Below are 24,917 nucleotides of genomic sequence, written 5' to 3'. Positions count from 1 at the left end.
AGTCACGCACAGACAAGCTTTCTCATACATACAAAATGTACAGCAGTGTGATCCACACTTGGTACAAGAAAATTCAATGTATCTATCAATTTGCACATTCGATTCATTAAAAAAATTGATGCTCAGTGTAAATCGATATTTGCTGGTAACTTGTTAAGTATCTGTAAGTCAATATAGTCTGTCAAAAGCTGGAGGGCGACGTTCACTGCTTTAAATGTCATCTGTTTCAAATTTCTGTTTTCTGTATTAATATCTGTATTTTTTTTTTTATACTGAGCTCTGACACTAAAATAAAGTCATCCCGTCCTGTCAGTGCTCGATATCAGTTACATATAATGTATTCAACAAATGTAAAATAAATTCCTAGTTTAACTCTCTGAACACCAATGTTAACTTTTGTCACCATCAGAAGTTTAAACCTACATAATTTTTTTCCTATTTTTTACAAAATTTTGAGTAAGACCTTTATCCAGAAGGAAATGATGAAACTAAATTAATCAGCATAAATTTGTGAGTCTCTGCAGTTGTTGTATTTGTATGTGTAAGTGTTTGTGTCTGTTTGTTCTAATGATATCTCAGAAACTGTGTGTGTGTTTTTTTATGAAACTTGATGCATAGATGCTCTGGGCTAATGTACAGATTTGATTAGGTTTTGGTTGGAATCCCCATGCGTATTAATTATCTAATTTTTATGATAATTATCTAATTTTTAGCTGATTTGATTAGGTTTTGGTTGAAAGTTTATATATTTGCACAATACGTTCCCTAAAGATCTGTCAATTAATGTTTTCATAATTGTTAAAAATCATACAGTTTACTTTACTGTACTATTATTTGGTGACTTTTTTACAATTCTTGTTATATTATTTTATAAATTGACATTAAGAATAATACAGTACAAAGTCATGTAGTATAGATTAAGGTAATTATGCAGATTGATTTAAAAAAAAAATTGTTAATTTTTGGTCAGAATTGTTCCCACTTCAATTTTAGCCAGTGTTTACCAAGCAAAATAGTGTTTAAATATATTGTTTCAGGTCTTTTATTCTCACTTTTGCCAATCAAAGAAAAGTTCACACCAGGCAGCATCAGTTGTTTGTATCCGTTCTGATTTCTTATTTGTTATTTGATCTAGTAAATTCTCAATGGGCAAGGTTGTAATAGTTACAATATGTTCATTTAAGAATAGACCTTTTGAAATATTAAATCACTTATTTCAAAAAATAAAATGAAACAAAATAAAATAGCACTGTTTCACATGCTACATGTAATCATTAAAAAGCTTCTTGGACGAGACAGTCAAGGATCTATTGTACTTTTCATCAATGAAACAAACAAACAAAATAAAAGAAACTTAAATTTATTTTCTTTAGGCTTTCATTTCCTGTTGTTTTGATAATTTATTTTTATTGCAATAATTATTTTATTTTTGTTTTTTAGATATGCGGAAGAGACTCGTAAGAATTTCATCGCAACTTTAGACTGGCTGCATGAATATGCGTGTTCTAGATCTTACGGTTTAGGTAAGAAGCATTACCATGTTTATGGTCTTTGTACTTCAGTTATTTGCAGCAAATACTTAATTTATTTTTCATCCAAAAGTTATAAATAGATTTGCATGTTGTAATACATCTCTCAAGTTTCAAAATTACCATGCCAATTAAAAAAAATGTAACCTTACAGGTAATACTATTTTATTCTCCTATATTTTTGTGGTATCTAAAAGGTCACACATCCTGGTACTTGTGCATGACTCCCAAAAGTTCGAACATCCTGGTATTTATGCATGACTCCCAAAAGGTCACACATCCTGGTATTTATGCATGACTCCCAAAAGGTCACACATCCTGGTATTTATGCATGACTCCCAAAAGGTCACACATTCTGGTATTTATGCATGACTCCAAAAAGGTCACAAATCCTGGTACTTATTCATGACTACCAAAAGGTCACACATCCTGGTAATTACCCGTATGCATGACTCCCAAAAGGTCAGTGAGAATTTCTCAATTATTTCCCCCCTTACGTGGGAACAATACTCCCCAGAATATACAACCTTTTAGGGGGCATGCATGTGGGACCTGATAATGCAAGTTTTTGACTGTTATTCTCTTGTTTCTATCATAGGAACCAAAATACCATGGGATGAACAGTACTTGATAGAGTCTTTGTCCGACTCCACTATTTACATGGCATTTTATACTGTAGCATACTTGTTGCAAGGTGGTGTATTGAACGGTTCTAGTGCTGGTCCCGCTAATATCAGGTAAAACAAAATGTGCATGTATTTTATTTTTGCTACATTTAAAAATTTATATTTGTGAGTCAGAAACATTTTAGTACAATTAAGTCACCTCTCTGTCTCTTGAAAATTTTTATTTTCGGTGTGCTTATTTGCATGTCTCTTAACCCTTTCACTACAAGTTCTCTCTTTTCATCAAAAATAGTGCTGTTTATAGTCTGCATTTTCCTTTAGAAGATTGAGACGAAAATAGCAAAATTTTTTGAGTAAAAACTGAAAATTGATCCAAATTTTGTCTGTTGGCTCCAAAACTGGGGTCATTTCCAGAAATATTGAAGAATATAAGAATAATGTGCAGACAAATTCGGGCGAGAAGTCTGGAGGTGGAAAGGTTAAAACGACCCCACCTGTTTAGAAGGTGGACACACTGTGTTGAGTAAACAGTCAGTTCTGGGAATCACACCCACAAACTCCTCATGGTGAGGTGAACATGCTGTGCCATCGTTTTAGGTTTGCCACATCCTATGAAAACATTCTTATGTTAAGGATGTAGTAGAGGTTTTTTTCTTTGAAAATATCAAATTTACTTTTTTTCAAATTTATTTACTGGTGAAAGGGCTGTAATTTATGTTTTTATTTTACAGACCAGAGCAGTTGTCGCGTGCTGTCTGGGATTACATATTCTTCCTTGAAGCACCCTTTCCTGCTGAGTGTACCATTCCCAGAGTAACTCTGGATAAACTTAAGAATGAGTTTCAGTACTGGTATCCTGTCGATCTACGTGTGTCCGGAAAGGATCTGGTTCCCAATCACTTGACCTATTACATGTATAATCACTGCGCCATCTGGCCCAAGGAGGCCGATAAATGGCCACGAAGTATCCGAGCCAACGGCCATCTGTTGCTGAATTCGGAGAAGATGTCCAAGCAAACAGGAAACTTCCTAACTCTCTATGAGGCTGTGGGTTTATTCTCAGCTGACGGTGAGTTTTGTCTTTTCCAGCCAAATTGAAAAATTGTTTGCGAAAATATTTCTGAATTGTTAGTTTATATACTTAGCGCTTGCCTCCTGATGTAAGTTCACCCAGTTGTGCTATATCATGGGCTGTAACTACGTGTGAACCAAAGGTGAGCCAAGGAGTGATGTGTTGTAAGCATTACAGTTGTGATTGTGATGATTTTCTATATTTCATTATCTATCAGAATCGCTAATAATACTGTAACAGTGTTAAGGTAGACGCCTACTCATAAATGAAAATACCCAGAATTTATTCATTTTACAATAAATTGTACTCCAAGGCAATATAAGATTATTGACTTAAAAAAAAGTGTGGGGTCACCAGCTTTTTTTTTGAGAATTTGATTGTTGTATTTAAGTGGAAAGTCACCATTTTGGTAGTATTGTAATGTTTTCACCATAGGTTCCTGTGGCAGAGATATTATGCCATATCTCAAAATCTAACCTGGTGACATAGGCTGAAAAAATCATATATTGTTAATGATGGAGTACTTTTTGTTCTGAATTATTTCAAAAATCTGGGTTTTAAAAAGTGTCAAAAAATGACATTTTTCTTTTTGTGTTCTATAGAAATGTTCTAAGAATAGTGATTTTCAAGAAATATTAGGACGCGTTTCTCAAAAAGCTTAACTGTAACACACAAAATAATGTTATTTCATTGTATCATGGGTCATTAGCTTCATGATTGTACATATTAAACCAATGAACATTGTCATGCAATTTATGACCAATTTTGTCAAAAATTATGAGTAGGCTTCTACCTTAATGCATTGAGTAAGTAACTGTTGTTATCCAGTCTGAAATTCTTTGTGATAAATATGCGCATGTTACAATTTATTTTTTTCTTCATACAGATTGACATGCTTAAAATGAAAAATATGTGATGTAATGTGAATATATTTTGATGTACCGTACAAGGGATTATATTTGACACTAAATGTCAGAAATATGAATGTTATTTCTTTTAAGGTATGCGTCTAGCCTTGGCTGATGCTGGCGATACTCTGGAAGATGCTAATTTTGTTGAAGCTATGGCAGATGCTGGTATTTTAAGACTCTATAACTTTTTAGATTGGGTTAAAGATATGATCGCTACAAAGGAAAGTTTCCGAACAGGACCTATTGTTACATTTGACGACCGGGTCTTTGAAACTGAAATGGACAAAGGTATTCTTGAAACAGAACAAAACTACGAGCGTATGATGTACAAGGATGCTTTAAAGACAGGATTTTACGAATATCAGGTTAGTATTAAACGTGTCATGTGATATGAGGTTATTACGATGATACCACAATGTGCATGTATGCACAAAAACAGTACGATGGTGAACAGAAACATAACATAACGGGATTTGATGCCTAAGCGTACTGTCTGAGTGCATACTTTGTGGTATCCTCGTAATAACTTTATTATCAGACTAGTACATCGTTGCGAGCCAACCAATTGATGCATGAGAAGCCCCAAATCGTTCCATATTTGGAATGTGCATTTCCTAATATTGTAGGATGTATTTTTGCCTTAAAGCATGCAGCATTGTCATAGAAACAGTGACACTAACAATTCAGTATTTTTCACAAAGTTGATATGCTGGTATAAAAATTCATTATCACGAGTATCAACCGATGAGTAACATAGATTGGTACGACTGTGTACTCTCTGAGTGCATACGTAATAAACTTATTACTGTAGAATACTTTATTTTCGCTTGGAATTTATTTTCGCTATTTTCGCTGAAGGGATGATTCCGTGAAAATAAAATCCAGCGAATATACTTTTTTTCCGATATTTCACATTAATCTCATCAAAAATCAGTGAAAATAAATTCCAGGCAAAATGCCCAGAAAGCCTTTTCAGCGAAAATTAATTCCAGCGAAATTAAAGTATTCCACAGTATCTTCCTGACTGCGCTGTAAGATGCCTAGAACTGTGTAATGTGGTTACAATTATTGGAAATTTCCTTCTATGAACTTTGTTTTCAAAAACATTCGCCATCATGGAAATACCATATTTGGAATTCACATTTCCTAATATGATAATATGCATATACCACAGCAATACTGCAAAATTTTGCGGTATTTTACGGGGTAGTTTCATCCTATTATATAAAGAAATGGGAAAGAGTTTCTTTTGTACCCCCCATTCCTAGCCCTAACCCTACCTCTACCCTCCAGCACTCCCCATTTAATTGTACATGCCCCTCGTAAGGAAATCTAGTTATCTAGGGGGAGCATATACAAATGAATTTGGTAACTGGGAGTGAGTGTTAGGGTTAGGGATGGGGAGGTACAAAAGGAAATCTTGCCAAGAAATGTGCGTTGGTCGATATTCCAGCTGTACTGTCTTCGTGAATACTTTGAGGTATTCTCATAATAACCTTATGTTATACATCATACCTAAATGACGGTGTTCTTCTTTGCAGGCTACAAGAGATAAATATCGTGAAGTTACGATGAATGATATGCACCGAGATCTCGTATTCCGATTTATTGAGACACAGATTGTCATCCTGTCTCCTCTCTGTCCACATATATGTGAGCACTTATGGCAGCTACTTGGCAAGGTAAATCCTCCCATCATTTTATACTTGAAGTCTCTCCTATGAAACTCTATTTTCACATACAAATTAGTTTCATATTCGTAGCCAGGGGGTTTCGTTAACGCACGATACTGTGTCCGGGAAGCTGACACTTTAATGATGATGCAAATTGTTTTTCTCATATGGGTCCCAGTAATCCATCAGTCACTTGCATTATGCTTTTTCTTTGTGGAGACCGATTTAATACCTTGGAATGGCCTGTCTACTGTAAAATGACTAATTTTCAATGGGTTTAAATTTCGCTGATTTACCATTTCAGACATATTCAGTGGGTGTTAAATTCACGCTTTTATCATTTAGATAATGTGTTTTATGCTAAATTTTACATATTCACTGGGTTTTAATTTCAGGTTTTGCAGTCAGCGAAATATAAAGCAAAATTAAAACCCAGTGAATAATTAAGCCTTTTACAGTATTTTGCACTCGTAAAACACAAGCCAAGAAGGCCAAGTGTGGTACAGAATGTAGTTATTCAGTAACTGTGAAAGCATGTATTATCCAGGAATTAGCTTGTGCCATCACTGTAAATAGTGATTGTTTTCCTTCACGATACTGCAGTGTGGGAAATAATATATGCTGATTTATGCAAGGTTGCTGAAAGGTGAAACTATAGTGGATAACAGTGAAAGGGGAATCATGTCTCGCAACTTGTGGTGTCGTTTATGGCTTGCAGTCAGTCGTTAATGCTTTATTATTTGCAACAATTACTTTTGAACTTTTTGTCAATATTTAGAAATGAGTATGTTGGCTTTAAAATGGATATAAATTCCCCTAGAAAATCAGATTGATCACAACCATGCAACGGTTCATTACTGTGCTGCCTTGAAAGAGCTCAGTCTAGTCTCAAAGACGGACCGGAACAGGAAGTCAGTAGAAAACAAAAGATGTCGTTGTTAGTGTGGTAGAAAGTTGGTTAGCGTGGGGGAAAACAGACATGTTAAACCGAAAATTCATTGTCTTTTTGACTCCCATGTGCGAAGCACAAAATGGGAGTCTTTGCAGTTAGTGTGTCTGTATGTGTGTATGTGTGTGTGTATGTGTGTCCGACTGTTCCACTGCTATCTCAAGAACCATACATCGGTTTTTGATGAAACTTGGTGCATAGATGCTCTGGGCCAATGCGCAGATTTGATTAGGTTTTGGTAAAAATCCATGCTCGTTAATTACCTAATTTGCATGATAATTAGCTAATTTTTAGCTGTTCTATGACTGTTCCACTGATATCTAAAGAACCACTCATTGGATTTTGATAAAACTTGGTACATAGATGCTCTGAACATATGCGCAGATTTGATTAATTTTTGGTAAACATCCGTGCATATTAATTACCTAATTTGCATGATAATTAGCTATTTTTTAGTGGTTCCATGACTGTTCCACTGATATCTAAACAACCACTCATTGGATTTTGATGAAACTTGGTACATAGATGCTCTGAACTAATGCTAGGTTTTGATTAGTTTTTGGTAATAATCCGTGGATACTAATTACCTAATTTGCATAATGATTAGTCAATTTTCGGTTTTTCCACTGATATCTCAAGTACTAATCATCACATTTCAATGAAACTTGGTACATAGATGTCATACGACACTGCACAGACCTGATAGTTTTTATGGTAATATCAGTACATATTAATTACCTAATTTGCATAATTAATTAATTTTCAGCATTTGATATAAGTAGTTAGCATTACATTTCAATGAAACTTGGTACTTACATACTCAAGGACTATGCAGAGATTGATTGTTTTCGATAAATATTTGTGCATATTAATCACCTAATTTGCATAATTAGTTAATTTTCAGCTTTTCCACGGGTATCTCAAGTACGAATCATCGCATTTCAATGAAACTTGGTACATAGATCCTTTAGGACTATGCAGAGACCTGATTAGTTTTAGGGTAAATAATTGTGCATATTAATTACCTAATTTGCATAATTAATTTTCAGCTTTTCTACTGATATCTAAAGTACTAATCATCACATTTCGATGAATCTAGAATTATGCAGACCCAATTAGTTTCCGGTAAATATTTGTGCATATTAATCACCTAATTTGCATAATTAACCAACTTTCACACTGATATCTCAGGTACTATACATCACATATCAATGAATGTACATGGATGCTGTAGGACAATAGACAGACCTGAATAATTGTGGGTTAAAATCTGTACATATTAATTACCTAATTTGCATAATTAACCAATTTTAAGCTTTCACACTGATATCTAAAGTACCGTAAAAACGTAATTGGTGTTAGAAATGTGACGTGTTTTTAGAGTCAAAATTAAGGTGCATTTTCGGACGGTCGAATTTTTCAGAATAGAAATCAGCAAAAAAAAATGGGGATGATAGACAGTGTGCTTCATTAGTTTTTAAAAAATGCAATGTCCGTCAATTGACGTAAACTTCCTCATGTTTCACGGTAAAAGCAAAGGTCGTGGCCAAGTTGTAACTCAAAATCTAAACAAAGTCATCAATCAGTGAGTATTATGACAAGCAAAATAAAACATCAAGACGCGGAGAAGAGGTCAGCACAAAACTAATAGGTCAAAAGACAAAGCTGTCTCGCACTACCTAGGAAAACTTGCGAATGTTCGAAGTACAGGTACCCATTGGACAAAAGATACATGGAAGTTTAGCAAACGATCTCCCTGACCCAGTGCAATGTATCCGGTTAGAATCAAAGCTCACGTGTCCCTTATTTGAGGGACCAAATTCTGCCGTAAATTCGCCCTTGGATTAAAAAATAAAATGGGATTTAAGAAAATAAAATGGGACTTTTAAGGTGTATTTTGGCGTCATTTTTCGGACATTTCAATCAATCCTGCCGGCTAAAATAGAGTCTAAGTTTTACCGTAGTCATTGACGTCTGTCTATTCAAGAGTACACGTGTATGATTTTTATCGTGACTAGCGTGAGCGGGTAAGCTTCCTTTCGAGAATGAGCTGTTATCACTGTGAACAATGTTAAATTATTCTTCAGATGACCAGTTTATTTTTTAAAAACAACTAATTTTTTTATTTAAAAAAAATCATGCCGTTTTCGCATCAAAATCCAAGCCAAAATATCGTACTACAACATCAATCTCTTCCGCATTGCGTTCAATAACATTAACATATTTAAATAAGCTATGGTAATTTGAACACGTTGGCATCATCCAGCTTTTTGATTGGTTAATTAGCGATTTGACCTATTTGACCTAAGAGAACATGGCAGATATCCTACAGCATCAAACGTTTATACGAGTCCGGAATCATTCGCTTACGATGAAACTAAGTTGACTTTTATTTGTATTTCATAACCATTCAACAAATTTATTTTGTGTACATTATTATAATCACTACTGAGTACAGTAATAATCAACAATTCAGAAACGCAGCATGCCGAGATTTTTGTGTTCGTTTTTATTTGAAACTTCGTTTATTTAGAATATATTTTCGTTACCAATAAAATAAAAATCTCTCAGTCAATCAGAAACCCGGATTCATGCCTTTGAGGAAGGTCCCGTTTGAACGCTCACATCGTTTTTTTTTTCGTTTGGGGGAAAACTAAAACTGGTCGCAATATTCGAATAAGAATGAGTCGGCAATTTTTAGTGGAGTCGAAAATTTGGAGGTAAATAAAACACCGAAACCCGGCAAATAAATAGGCGGTCGAATTTTTAGAGGGGTCAAAATTTTGGAGTTTTCACGGTACTAATTGTTCCATTTCAATGAAACTTAGTACAAAGATGCTCTAGGACAATGTACAAACCTAATTAGTTTGGGGTAAAAATCTGTTCATATTAATTCCCTAATAAGCATAATAATTCATAATTTTTTGGTTCTAATCACATTTCAATTAAACTTGGAGACATAGATTTTCTGTTACATTGCGCAGACCTCATTAGTTTTACACTCAAATCTGGTCATATTAATTTTCTGTTTTGCATAATTAGTTTTCAGCTAAGTAATTTCGAATTATATTTAATGAGTCTCCAATACTCCAATACTCTCAGCACATGGGAGTTCTTTCTAAGCTTTCTTTGATTATGTTTGTGATTGGTCCTGGCACTGTTTAGGGAACCGTGACGTAGCTCCGTCTTTGAGAATGTTTCTGAACATTCATTTGTATTAGTGGCATGCAGTTATCCAGAGTGACAAAAGTGCATTTTCCAATCTGACAGTTGAATAAAAATAAGGAAATACAGGGTTGTTTTGTCTTGTATGGAGTGAAAGTATTTACTGCATTGCCACAGGGTTTTGTGAATTATTACTTTGACAGTTCCAAAAATTTCCCAGATTTCTACAAGTTAGCAGCAGTTTCTCTGGTCAAACCTGTATCCAGTGTTTCATTTGAACATTCATTCTCTTGCCATTCTGTTTACCTAAATTGAAGAACTGTCTTGCACCTGCCCATTTGAAATCTAGTACTGATTTTAATTACCAATTTTAACAGTCAGTAAAATAGAAAAAAAGTTGTGTAAACTTGCTATCTGACTATTGCCACAAAAAAAAGTAGATACAATGGAATGAATATACTGTACTGGGCCATGTTAGCACCCATGCCCGATCAAGCGCCCACTCCCCACTTTTGCGCAATTTTATATTCGGGTCACATTCAGCAAAGCGCCCACCCCCTTCAAAATGCCTCTAATTTAAAACTCAGTCTTTGATCATTGCTTAACGAATAATCGTTTATTTGATACAGCATGGATATCAACCATCGTGAGTATGTTGTGAATGCGTAAACCACGGTAATAGTGCGTAAACTACGCTTCGACAATGACCTGTTAATAAAAGTACAATGTGGTAAATACTTCATGCCATATTCAGTTTACCTAGTATCAAAAAATGCTAGTTACCAGTTTTTTGAAAACCATGTCGTTTATTCGCCAAAATCAATAAAACAAATATGAGTAAATTGAGTAAAAGTATTGAACTTTATTGGTGCGTATGTGTGTGTACATGTTGTGTATGAACTAGATATAACCAAAAAAAAGGTGGGACCCTAAATATTTTGCAGGTACAGGTGATTTGAAAAAAATGTGGTTCCCAGGGACCCTCTATTCCCAATCACTATAGCAACCCCTGTCCACGGCCAAGATAAAATATTCATATTACTGGTCAGTTTACTATGCTTAGGGTTATATCAGATAAGCCGTCAGATTAGCCGTCAGATTAGCCAATGGATTACTTTGGTGTCCAATGTGTCTTTAAGTCCCAAGCTTTGGGGAATTAATATACATGCAATATTTGTTATGTAGTATTTGATACACTGTCTATCCTAAACCTTGTCTGAGGGCAATCTTTTGCAAAAAACACTGTCAGTTTCTTCTTGAAAATAAATAAATCTTTTCTACCTGTATTCAAGAATACAGTGTAAACTTGACAATGAGTTATCACAATGAAAATACTTCTTGAGTGATATGTTTATCTCACAAAGATCCTAATTTCCTTTTTCTTTTTTTAAAAAAACGTACCATTTAGCATATTTTAGAACCAATTCAAGTTGAAGGACTTTCATTTTCTTATTTTTTGTAAGAACCGACTTGTTCTATCATGCCAAAGAACATTAGTTTCCGGTCAACTCGTGCGTGGAAAAACATGGCAGACAACGTTCGTATAGTTTGTTTGTGTGTGTGTGTGTGTGTGTGTTCGAAAACATTCTTTTTCAGTGAATCCAAGTTGAATTTTACTTGCATTTCATAACAAACGGTATTATAATCATGGCCGGTAATAAAGTTTGTACACCTCAAAAACAAGTAAGATATTTGACTGCAAGATGTGCAAAGTTAGCAATGTTGTTCGTATTTCTTTTTATTTAAAACTTCCTCTATACTCATCGTTACCATCAAAATTAAAGCCAATACATTAAAATTAAAAAAATTTGTTATCATATGTAAATACCAACAATTTTTTCTTGGATGTGAATTTTTTGAATCAAGGCATTTCACTCTTGCCTAATGCCAAAACTAGAATATTGTAGAATACTTTATTTTCGTTTGGAATTTATTTTCGCTATTTTCGCTGAAGGAATGATTCCGTGAAAATAAAATCCAGCGAATATACTTTTTTTCCTATATTTCACATTAAACTCATCATAAATCAGTGAAAATAAATTCCATACAAAACACCCAAAAAGCCTTTTCAGCGAAAATTAATTCCAGCGAAAATAAAGTATTCCACAGTACTATGATTATTTTGAGATAAATAAGAGATAACAACACTGCACCAAAAGATGATCCTGGGTTATGTTTACCATGCACAGGACAATGTGTTATAATCACTACTGGGTTTGAACACCTGGGAAAATGCAGTTCACACTCGTAGTCTCTGCACATCTTATAACATATACCGGTACGCCCACAATGTTTACTATTTCAGGTAATGCCTCGATTTTCATATAATGTGAAAAACCTGCTTTTGCAAATACTTGCCCGAAATTATGGAATAATTTTTTTTTTTAAATATAAAATGTGTCATTTGGCTACTTTTTCAACTGTCCAGAAATTTTTTTTATTTTTTTTTTTACTTATTATTAATTTTAGACTGGATCAGTGTTAGATGCACAGTGGCCAGCAGCAAAGCCGGTGGATGATATACTAGTGAGGTCTTCTCAGTATCTAATGGATTCTGCTCATGATTTCCGTCTTCGTCTCAAAAACATGATGCAGCCTGGGAAAGGCAAGGTAAGGGTAGCCAAGTGGTTGTTGCACCAGACACTTGCATTCTGAGTTTACTTATTCAATTATGAATGTTATATTTGGATTAGGTTCAGTGGTTGCTTTGTCTGAGCATTGAGATACTGCGATAAATTGATAATAATGTGATAATATGTCATAATATCGAAATATGTTAATGGAGCAAATGCACTTTTGGCATTGTCAATGTGCACATGTACAGTCTATGTCACGAACAGTTATCTGGCATTAAATATATTAAAACAAAACAAAAAGGGAGTAAATTGGACCTTGTCATAAACAGTGAGCAAAATGTTCACTCTAAATAGACTATGGTTTGAACATTTGAAATCAAATGAAATCAAACTTTTTTCTTGTACACATCTATCTAGAACTTTTTGTTTACACTTTCTTTATACATGTAACAGTGCGTGTATTTTGATACCATGTTTTCAAGAGCTCGTGAACTTTTGAATACAAATATTAAATACTAGCCGACTCGCCCCCAAATTAGTTAAAAAATGTTTCAAGGGGAAATTTTGCATACCATTTACAACAAGTTTTCCAATGACTCGCCAAGGATTCGCTTACCATTTAACTATTAACTGGGGGAGTGGGGGTGAACACATGTTGGCAAATAGTGTCAGTAACATACTGTTCTACCACAGCTACGGTACTTACATTTGTACTGTTAGCGTTATCAACTTTTTTTGTCCAATATGACTGCCCAATGTGCAATTCTCATGTAAAAGCACTGAATCATAATTTTTGGTTTCAATCAATAACTTCATCAGCATCAAATTGATATGTCAGATCACAAAATTTTGGACGGGGACTGTGTCATTAACAATGACTTGTTTTTTAGCTCCGCTGTCGACTTTGTCGAGCGGAGCTTATCATATGAGTGATTGTCCGGCGGCGTCCGTGTCAATGTTTTACTTTTTCGACTTCTTCTTGAAAACTACAAGCCTGAATGCTTTGATACTTGGTGTATATGTACCTTGGGTAGACCTCTCTCAGATTTGTTCATTTCATGATCATATCTTCAATTCTCTAATTTTGATGAATATTTTTGTCATTTTGGTAAAAAGTGATATTTTCGACTTCTTGTTAAAAACCGCAAGTCCAATTGCTTTGATATTACATATTTAGGTACTACATGTGGACCTCTCTCAGATTTGTTCATTTTGTAATGATATCTTCAATTCTCTAATTTGGGTGAATATTTTTGTTATTTTTGGTAAAAAGTGATATTTTCAACTTCTTGTTAAAAACCGCAAGTCCAATTGCTTTGATATTACATATTTAGGTACTACATGTGGACCTCTCTCAGATTTGTTCATTTTGTAATGATATCTTTAATTCTCTAATTTTGGTGAATATTTTTGTCATTTTTGGTAAAAAGTGATATTTTCAACTTCTTGTTAAAAACCGCAAGTCCAATTGCTTTGATATTACATATTTAGGTACTACATGTGGACCTCTCTCAGATTTGTTCATTTTGTAATGATATCTTTAATTCTCTAATTTTGGTGAATATTTTTGTCATTTTTGGTAAAAAGTGATATTTTCAACTTCTTGTTAAAAACCGCAAGTCCAATTGCTTTGATATTATTACATATATAGGTACTACATGTGGACCTCTCTCAGATTTGTTCATTTTGTAATGATATCTTTAATTATCTAATTTTGGTGAATATTTTTGTCATTTTTGGTAAAAAGTGATATTTTCTTCTTGTTAAAAACCACAATCATTTATGGTGAAAAATGATATTTTTGCATTCTTGTTGAAAACAGCAAGTCCCATTGCATTGATACTATATGTATTGTTCATTTTCTAATGATATCTTCTGTTCTTTAATTGAAATGTGCATTGCTAACAGCGGAGCTATCTCAGCCGAGAGGCTGCTTGTTGTAGTTTTAAATTTTATTTTAATCTCATCATAAACTCTGCACCGAGTTCAATTCTAGTATGTTTTACATTTTTATTTGTAATATTGATGAATATGAAGGTTGAAAAATTGTTGTTGCACGATCAGCATGAATTTTAGATCAACATCTTTTTCTTTTTTTTGAACATTAACCCCCCCCCCCAAAAAAAATACATTACGAAATTGCTTGAAGAATTTCGTGGTATTCCTGTTATGGACCTTAAGATTAATTCAGTGCATGTAATATTCATTGGGGGACCAAGATTTTACCATGTTACAGTGAACACAAGATGTTTTCAAACACCTAACTCCCGCACCTGGTAGGCAATTGTCATGGGGCTTTGCAACATCCACAGACACTTTCCTAGACACAATAAAGTTACATGGCCGCTTACAAGACAGTTAATCAAAACCTTGGTAATATTATATGCCTTTGATGTGTGGCTACGAAGGGTAGTTGGACTATTCCATTGCTTTGTAGGTACACAAATCATTGCTGTGTAACTTGGAAGAAATCAAATACAAACATAAAACTGGGAATGCATATTAATGAAAAAAATGATTTGTTTGATTGCTAGTTTGTTGAGATGGGTTTATATTAATAATATTAGTGTTGTGAGTGTCACGTTCTACATTTCTCGCATAATGGCTGGTCGCATTGCCAGAACATTCATCGCCCACTCAATCTTTCCCTGGAATCTTGTACTTAGATTCACCTCCACGCTGTCACCTTATACATTTGTACCTGTTTCAAATAGCCTTCAGATTTGAGACGAAATTTTATAAACTCAACAATCTCTTGAGTAGACTTTAGTCGACAACAGCAGACAACAGAATTTCCTTGGCGATCGTTCGCAAGTAGAGATTAATCTCCATCTGAGTGTCTTTCTCTACACGCTTTGACATAATAGCAATTATTGTTCAAAATCGGAAATTGCATTAAAAACTAAACTGTTCTCACAAAAGTAATTCGGATAAACTCATTTGTATTTGTATATTTGTATCAATGTGGTTTAATTATTATTTCCGCGAAACGTTAAATATAGAATTTGTTAAATAAACGAGCATATGTATGCATGAAATAATAAAGTGTCAGATATCAACAATGAATAAAATGTGATTGATTAATAAACGTTTGACTGGACACTTACACGTTGTAATAGTTGAACCCATCTGAAACCGTGGTCTGTTCTTTTGATTAACTGTCACATAGGCGTGTATGTAACTTCATTGCCACTACAACGGTTGCTGGAATGTCTAGGAAAGTGCCTGGGGATGTTGCAAAGTCCCTCGGTAATTGCTTACTGGGTGAGGGAGTTAGGTGTGTGTAAATTTCTTGCACCCGCTGTAAGCCATACTTTATATACCTTGCATCAGTCAATACAAGTAATGACGGAGAATTCATAGCTAGATCTTATTGATTGCTCTAAGGCAAGTAACGACTTCACTATGCAAGATTATCACCTGTGTAAATCTGATCTATTTTATTATTACTGTACTGAATACCTCTTTTTTTTTTATTCATTTTAGCACAAACTGATATTAACCGTGTCACCACCAGTTCCCTCTTTTCATCACAAATTAAAAAAAATAGTACGCTTATAGTCTGAACTTTCCTTCAAAAGGTTGGGACAAAAATAGCTAAATTTTTTGAGTAAAAACTGAAAATTGACTAAAATATTGTATGTTGGCTTCAAAATTAGGGTTTCAGAATTAATGAAGAATATAAAAATAAAGTGCAGAAAAAATTTGGGCAAGAAAGTCTGGTGGTGAAAATGTTAAAACCATTATTCAGAGTATACTTTTGCCCTGTATTTGCTAAACTTTATTTTGGTTTGAATTTTCCCACCTGCGATTCACACACTGGCACCAAATTAAACCTTTTAATACACCTTCAAATTTCGCTATGTTTTTTTTTTTTTTTTTCAAATCTAGAAAGCTGTCATCCCTCCCACCAAACCGTCACATGGTATTCTGTACGTAGCCAAGACATACCCACCATGGCAGCATGCAACACTTGTCTGTTTGAGACAACAGTATGATGTAAGTATTCATGTTAGCCAATTAGGGGCAGTCATTTAGGTCACATGACTGATATCAAAATGAAGCACCCGAGTGATGGAAGCATCAATGTTGGCCAATCAGGGGCAATCTTTTAGGACACATGACTGATATTAAAATGAGATGTAACTTTATTTTATATGAATTGCATTCTATATTTTATTGTTTTGACAGTGTAGGTCAAATTCAAATGCTGTTTTTCTTATAATTTTCTTTATTTCAGAAACACGGTAAGACGTTCCCAGACAATAAGGAAATTCTCACAGAACTGAAAACGAAAGATGAACTAAAAAAGTACATGAAGAAATTAATGCCATTTGTACAAACTGTTAAGGTAAAGATTTCAATTGTTTGTATGACAATAAATCTGTTTATAACAACACAAACCTATCAAAATTGTTTTCATTATAATTATTATACACAACTGTAACTGTAAAGAAATACCAATTAGATTTGAACCATTTGTAGTTGAAATTGTATTTAAAATTTTGTTGTATTTGTTTTTGATGATTTTTGCTGACTTTACAGATAAGATTCTCGGCTGATCTGCACTGGCTCGGAAGATGAATTCTGATTGGCTAAAAAAACAAAAAAACTTGTGGCGTTGAATGCACGTTCATTGTCAGTATTGTTATGCAAATTCAAACTAGCTAATCATTTACAACCTTCCGAGCCAGTGCAGATTAGCCCAAGATTCTTTCTAAACATGTAAATAAATGACAGCGATTTTCCACTATCCCAAATTTGAAAAATTCAGCAAAATGTGACTTTTTTTTAGTAAAAATGGCATGACGTTTAAATATACATAAATAAATCCTTCAGACAAAACATAATAAATTTTCTTTACATTCTTGTGAGCTAAAAAATTAACAATATTTATAACAATAGAACACTTGTTCTACCCCTATTAACAAAAAATAGCAAATAAAACGTTTTTTCTTTTAGTTTTTATACATGCTACTCTTAATATAAATATGTTGAATTTTCCAATAAGTTCCAGAAATTTATTTCAATTGAATTAAGAATTGATTTGATTTGTTAGAGCAGTTTTCGAGGAAACTATAAGAGTTTATGTAACAGCAATTGCTGCCATAGACACTATGAGCAGATGTGTGTCTGTAAATCAGCTGTTCATGTTTTTTTGAGATATTAAATTTGTGGTTGCATCACAGTAATCATTGTAGACAGTACATTACTATAATCAGCTTTATTGTCATTAGAAACAAACTATTATCAGGCGAAATTTGATAGTGTTGAAAATTAATGAAACTATTTATAGTAAACTACCTATTTCCTATTATTACTTCCGTCAATACTTCAAGAAAATTCTCTTGAAAATTGATTTGTTGTGATCTGGCCATGTGAATTAAATTATTTGTTTTGCATTCTTTAGCATGTATGTTTTGTATATTATTATTTCCTCAATGGACCATAGGTCCGCCGAGCCTATGGGATGGGTTTCTGTCTGTCGTCTGTCTATCTGTCTACCTGTCTGTGCACGACTTCTTCTCAAAAACCACCGAACCGTTTGACTCGATTTTTGGTGTGTTGTGGATGCCTTGATGAATGTAGATGGTATTTTGTTCATGAGAAGTCGATTTGCCAAAAATTTTGCATATTAGCCCCCCAAAACTCTAAAATTTCTTCTATGCTACTATGACACTAAGTGGTCTACAGTGCTGATATTGATAGTGTATGTGCCTTGGGTTGTCCTCTATCAGTTTTGTTAATTTAGTAAGGTAATTTTCAATTTCCTAATTTTGGCGAATATTTTAAAATGGTCATTTTGGGTCAAAAATTCTATTTTCGATTTCTTCTTCAAAACGGTTAGCCTGCGTGCTTTGATACTTGGTGTGTATGTACCTTGTGTTGACATCTACTAGATTTGTTCATCCCATGGCCATATCTTTAATTCTCTAATTTTGGCAAATATTTTTGTCATTTTGGGTTAAAAATGGAATTTCAACTAACCACTATTTCCAATGCTTTAGTGTTAGGCATACACGTGTTTATTATTCCATTGACAACTTTGTGTGGTTGTTTGGCGATATTTCATTTAAATGTGTATAGACATGATTGATTTTGGTGGGAAATTATGCAAATTGGCTAATTTACATACCAATATATAGGCTATTTTGGTGATACCTTAAGAACCATTTAATATGTTTTAATAAAACTTGGTGCATAAATGTGTTGGGGCAGTTTCCAGATATATCTAGTTTTTGGTGGGAATTTAGATTTGCATATCAGCTAGTGAAATTCAAGCTATTTCAAGAACCATTCAACATATTTCAACAAAACTTGGTATATACATGTATTACGAATTCAGATAATTGCAAATATCATGTTATGTTATTTTCTCAACATGCTGGAGTTCTTTTTAAGCTCTCTTTGATTCTAATTTTATTGAATATTTGTTATTTTTGTAAAAAATTCCACTTTTAGCATTATGTTTTATTGTCTCACTCACTGCCTTTTGAGGTATTTGTCATATACAGCACTAATCTTTTGTACAATAGCCGTTGAGCAACAGGCCATTGGCCTATTTTTAATGAAACAAACATACACGATTGTTTCCTGTACAAATTAAGATTCAGAATAAACAATGGTCATGTTCATTGTCAAAAATTAATCCCAATCTTCATCCTAAAATTATAAACACATTTGACAGTCTATTACATATTGTAGATCGTAATGTTGAGCTGCATCGTCATGGCTACCATCAAATTGGCAATTTTTGAAAAATAATAGTTTCTCATAATGCGTCACTGTAACACACAAAAGCTCTGTGATTTTACATAATAAACCATTGAACATTTCATGCAATTTATGACCAACTTTCTCAAAAATTACGAGTAGAACTTTACCTTAAGCAAAAACATAAACGGATATATTCCGTGAGAAAACCATACACTTAAGGGAATCTGAGTTTGTTTGTTTTGAATCATATCATGACTGCCTTTCTGATTTCATACAAAATAGATAATATTGTCACTTTGTCAATACTATTGCAGTCAATCTGCTTATTTGTTCAGAACTGCTGTCTGTTTAACAAAAATATTGTCTTTGCCAGCAAAATGTACTTGACAAAGGACCCCACGCCATGGATTTGACGTCGGAGTTTGATGAAAGACAAGTTCTCTTAGACAACTTACAGTATCTTATGTACACACTAGAAGTAAGTCATAGTAATTTTATTTTATTAGTCCCCCTTTTAAATGAAGTTCAAAAACAGGGACTTGTAATTCAGTCTCCGTGCATCTGTCTGTCCATCTGTATGGAGTCATATTTAACAACAAGTGACCATCATGTTTATTGGCCATACTACTTCATCTCAAAGTTGAAATGTACTTTGTTTGTATTATTTATCATATTTTTGTATTGTACATTATAATACATGCCTGTGTTTATTTGTAGGAATATCTTTCAAATGTTGTATTAAATATTCATTGTCAAAAAATCAAAATAACTAAGAAAATTAATAAATATAAGAAAAAATGTATATACAGTTTAATAGGATAACATGAGTGAGTCAGGTTGCAAATAAATTCATGAGTGGCAAGATTTACTCCTGTGATGCATATTAAGACTATGGATGTGAGTAAACTTCAACTGACATTGTATATAAAAAATATAAAATACATTGTACTGGTAGGTTAGTCAGTTGGTACATTGTCATGTTTGACTTGTACTTGTCCTCTGTTCGCATTAAATTGTAAAATTTCTTAATTTCCCACCATGAATACATTGTTAGTAAGAGTGTCATTGGATAACGCTATAACAAATAACCTGGTATATACTAAGATACTGGTGACAAAGCACTTTACTTTGAATACAAAAATTATATAAATATGAGAAATAGAAATATAAAATTTGTGGCCATATATTAGATTTTTGATGATTTCAGATTAGTCTATATATTATTGAAACTCAATTACTGACCATACAGAACAAATTTATTCAGAAACAATTTACCAGGGTACATTGACCAGTGATTTGTATATCAATTTGATTGCACATGTTACACATGTAGCAATAATGTCCATATGTATTCCATTTGTAATCAGAGAAGAGGCGACAGACTTACAGCTATCTTGCTTTTTGGTTTAACATGTACGAGTATTACTTTATACTAAACTTGAATAAGATTTCCATTAATTGCAATGGGACTGTTTCATTACCAATGACTTGTTATTTGTAAATTTTGTTTCATGCTTTTAATATTTCTTGAATATTTGCTGCAATTAGTTTTTAGATGTATAGCGCCAACTAGTGCTGCTTTTGATATTTGCTGCTGTTAGTTTGAGGATGTATAGCGCCACCCAGTGGTGGTTTTGCAGTGTGGGTGATATTGTGAAAGCATAAACTTTTATTTGAGCATTTGGGGATTATTTTTCAAATGGATAACAGCTAGGTTAAGAGATTTCACTTCATCACTAAAACTAACAGTCAATAAAAACAATAAATTTGTAGCAGTGAATGGTCATTTACACATGAGAATTTGCTTCCAATAGAAATGTGGTGTTCGCATTAATGGGAAAAATACAATGAACAAAAAATCTAACTCATCTTATAAATCACTTTTTTCCTCCACACTTCAGACACATCTCAGTTGATCGAAATTGGAATAGAATTCTTTATAAATTAAAAATAACCATAATAAAAAAAAACCTCAACTGGAAAATTCTCTGCACCCACAAGATTTTATAGTTATACATGTTCTTGAACTGTGATTATAGATACTATACATTTTTGCTTACAGTTGGAATCGATAGACATCAAGTTTTCAGATGAAGCAGATGGTAAAATCAAGGAAGACTGTACACCAGGAAATCCTTTCTCTGTGTTCACATCTCAGGTATTTTCACTATATCTGGCATTGAAAAGTATTTACATGATTTTTTTTTTTCATTCTTGAAAACATTAATTGGCCTGCTATGCCTTGCAGATAAAAAAAAAAGAAACAAAATTAAAAGTAATAATTTGATTTATATAACTTAACTAGTTGATACTGGTAAATAGTTGAATATCATATTTTAAAAAAACATTTCAATTTCAATTGTCCTTGTCAGTGATTTTGTAGGGATCCTGAGTGAAAATGGAATAGCAAAAATCAGATTGCCAGTTTATTGAATGGTGGAGAGGTCGGCGTTTAAGAAAAGATAGAATTGTATGTGACTGTAAAGAAAACTTACGCCACAAACACAAAACTGCTGTGATAACTGATTTCCATTTACCATTAACATTTTCTTTTTAATACCAAATCACATAATGAATAACTATCGTGAGATGTTTTTCAAGATCCAGCATGAAATCATTGTACGATATTCTGTTGTGTCAATGATGTGCCAGTGAATTAATAAAGCTAGTTATGTCACAGCAAATCTTTGTGTGTCATATCGACTTAGAGAACACACTGCTCCTGGTGTTGATACAAAAGCTGTGGGTAAGACCCCGTTAAGATGACACTAGGTCATGCTTTATTTTGTGATGTCATCTAGTTGATAGAAACTTCTCTATACATTGTATGTGAAGTCAAATCACCTTGGTTTTTCTCCAACTGATCTGATTTGCTTCTCTGCGTTTTAATTTCTTTCATGTTGCTGTTTGACATTTCAGCCGTCAGTTGATATTCATCTAACCAATCCGCAACCATCAAGTGGTCACTTCTCTATGACAATACCTATCAGAGATGGGGATACTGTGGACAAAGTGATAGCAAGAATGGCCAAATTGGACAGAGGGATCAAAGGTAAATGTTACCTAAATATCATTTAATAATGCTCAGAAGTACATCACCTCAGCAGCAAAAAATCCTATTTATGGCATCAATGTATGTCTAAAAAAATGTTGTGTGTTGTTACAGTTGTTGCCATGGTTGTGTTTGTCCAGCCTGTATTCCACTTCATAGGCCAAATGCAAGTACGGATTAGTTTTTTGGTACAAAACTGTGCATATTAATTACCTTGTTTGCATATTCATTAATAAAAGTATCTGAGCATTAGTATGTTTGCCAAGCGCCAGGACAATTTCCTGAGGCCACTTTCTACATAGCAGTCTTCCTTACCTTACAAATATGTGCTATTTGGTTTGGGAAGTGTTTAGTATTAATGTAGAAAATAAAACCCTCAACCAAAATGCAAAATCCATTTAACTCAAATATGTGGTATTTGGTTTGGGAGACTTGTTCACACGCATGTAATTAGCATCCAAAACAAACAAAAATTGGGAGAGACAGCAGTAATATCAAAGTCTGAAAACGTCTTGCACATAAAGAAGGCTGTAAAAATATATTGTCTTCAATAAGCTTTATTCCTGGAAAGTGTTTGTTAATTCCTGCCATCAAACATAGACTCGATCCTACATCTACACCCCACATTTTCACAAATTTCTGGATATTCAGTCAGTTTTCAACTAACTTGGTTTAAATTAAATATATAGATACTTTATAGACTATGTACTTTGGCAAACAGAATTTAAAGTTGCTGGAGTTCACTACCTTCTCTGAATTTCAATCTCACTTATTTAATTCATCAACAAATGTCATTACATTTCGAAATAGACATGTTGTCACTTTTGCTTTATTAATCATATAAATTTTGTTTTTTCACAGATCCAAAGAAAGCTACTATTCTCAGATACTCTGACCCGGAACTTGGAACCCGTCAAGTTCCACAGTTCGGAAAACCAGATCTTGGAAAAGTTGCGATATCCTCGTCCTCCACATTTAGTATTGATGTAGAAAATAAAAAAGTGACCCTCAATGAAAATGCAAAGTCCATTGAACTTGGATCTACACTGAGTTATATTGTATCATAAAACTGCGTGTGCAGCTAGCTGCTTCATTAATTGTACTTGTTTATATTCAACTGGAAATTGAATAATTTGCAATAAGAAGTGATGCTTTTAAATCTTCTGAAGATTGTTCACGATCTCATGCACAAGTGATCACTGTATACACACGTATTTTCAAAAACATTTCAGTAACAAACCCCTCCGTCTTCATCTGAATTAAATCATCAAATAAAATGGTGTGTCATACACATAAGTATTATCAGACTCCGCTCAAAATGAAAATACAAACAAAATAACTGTAAACAGTTTAATTTTTCATCTCTGTCAATTTTTGTGATAACTGAACGATATTTCTAGGAACCAAAATTTAAATAATCGGTTGAGTTGCAAAAATTCATGAATTTGTTCTTTGCAAAAAAATGTAGTTTTGAGTATATTTACAATCTTGTGAATACAGTCAACAAGAATGCTATGCATATGAATTAGGCACAACTCCTATTTATTCAGAATTGTGTACAATGTATGTAATTTTCTATTATATTATTGTTTGGAAATACTTTTCATCACTTTTGTAATTCTTCTCGGCAACCCATGGTGGTGTGTTCCGCTCACACCATGCCATAGGCTGTCACCATTAGATACTGGATCCTAGATTGCGAGCTCTATATTATTTGTTGTGTTGTCAATAATTTACATTTGCGTACAATTATACGAGAGCAACTGAGTGATCTGAGAAAGGCACTGTTCTATCCATGATCGACCTTCTCTCTATCTAAAAAATTTTAAATTGACGTAGAGTAAATTTAACTGCACAGTTTGGTGGTGTCAATGAGTTCGTTTTATGCGAATGAGTCTTAAATGAAAATGCTGTTCTTAATTGATATTCAGTTCAACGGTTAAAAATACAGTTTTCAGACCATTAAAGTGGTTGAAATCTATGTATTTCGAGACGATATCATCTAAAATTAGCCCATGTAGCCATTGACGTACTGATCTGTAATTGACATTGAACCATTCATATAACAAAATTCAAGATAGCAACCTTCACACTTTGTCTAATCAACAATATTATAATACTTTTAATTTCTTTGATGAAATGACATCATTTTAATCAATATCTACTATCCGATTTACACCTTTATGATTAAACAGTTTCAAGAAAGTTTCATAACTGAGTCTGAAAATCATTTCATTTCTTTTTTTTATGAATCATTGTAAACAGTCATCAATGCATATATGCCCATAATAAATTTCCTGCACGAAAATTCTACAGTTTATGAATTATCATTTTCACGTGACACCATTGTCATTTTCTACAACTGAGTCTAAGATGCTTCACATATTGTGCTCCTACACATTCCCATTCTTTTGCCACCAATGTCATCTCGGTCAATCAAAACACTATTTGCAGAGTTGACCGCTGCTGGAGAGGTTTAGTGTCAAAATCCTTTCCTGTGTGAGTGAAGTTGGTTGTTGGCTTCATTTACATGCTTGAAGTGGTTATTAAAGCGGGGAAGTCGTCACCCACGCATGCGTCAGATGGCCATAGCGTGTCACTGTTTACAAACAAGCCTCTACTTATGAGCCTTTGCGTTTTTAGCATG

The 24,917-nt window shown here is 33.6% G+C and overlaps 1 protein-coding gene across 1 annotated transcript in view; it reads left to right on the top strand.

Annotated features, from left to right (window-relative positions):
* Positions 1–24,578, top strand: part of LOC100370256 (leucine--tRNA ligase, cytoplasmic-like) — a 43,715-nt gene extending 19,137 nt beyond the window's left edge. The window contains exons 13-24 of the mRNA XM_085497868.1: positions 1,441–1,523; positions 2,128–2,266; positions 2,887–3,224; positions 4,229–4,503; positions 5,680–5,820; positions 12,395–12,535; positions 16,393–16,500; positions 16,742–16,852; positions 19,592–19,696; positions 21,281–21,376; positions 22,138–22,270; positions 23,132–24,578. Of these exons, the coding sequence (XP_085353994.1) occupies positions 1,441–1,523; positions 2,128–2,266; positions 2,887–3,224; positions 4,229–4,503; positions 5,680–5,820; positions 12,395–12,535; positions 16,393–16,500; positions 16,742–16,852; positions 19,592–19,696; positions 21,281–21,376; positions 22,138–22,270; positions 23,132–23,337 (1,876 nt within the window). The 3' untranslated portion in view covers positions 23,338–24,578. The remainder of the gene's footprint in view (positions 1–1,440; positions 1,524–2,127; positions 2,267–2,886; positions 3,225–4,228; positions 4,504–5,679; positions 5,821–12,394; positions 12,536–16,392; positions 16,501–16,741; positions 16,853–19,591; positions 19,697–21,280; positions 21,377–22,137; positions 22,271–23,131) is intronic.
* The last annotated feature ends 339 nt before the right edge of the window (positions 24,579–24,917 follow it).

Source organism: Saccoglossus kowalevskii, chromosome 4, assembly GCF_978046115.1.
Source record: "Saccoglossus kowalevskii chromosome 4, keSacKowa6.1, whole genome shotgun sequence".
Lineage (NCBI taxonomy): Eukaryota > Metazoa > Hemichordata > Enteropneusta > Harrimaniidae > Saccoglossus > Saccoglossus kowalevskii.
Note: the sequence above shows the minus strand (reverse complement) of the source record. Positions and strands in the feature narration are given on the sequence as shown.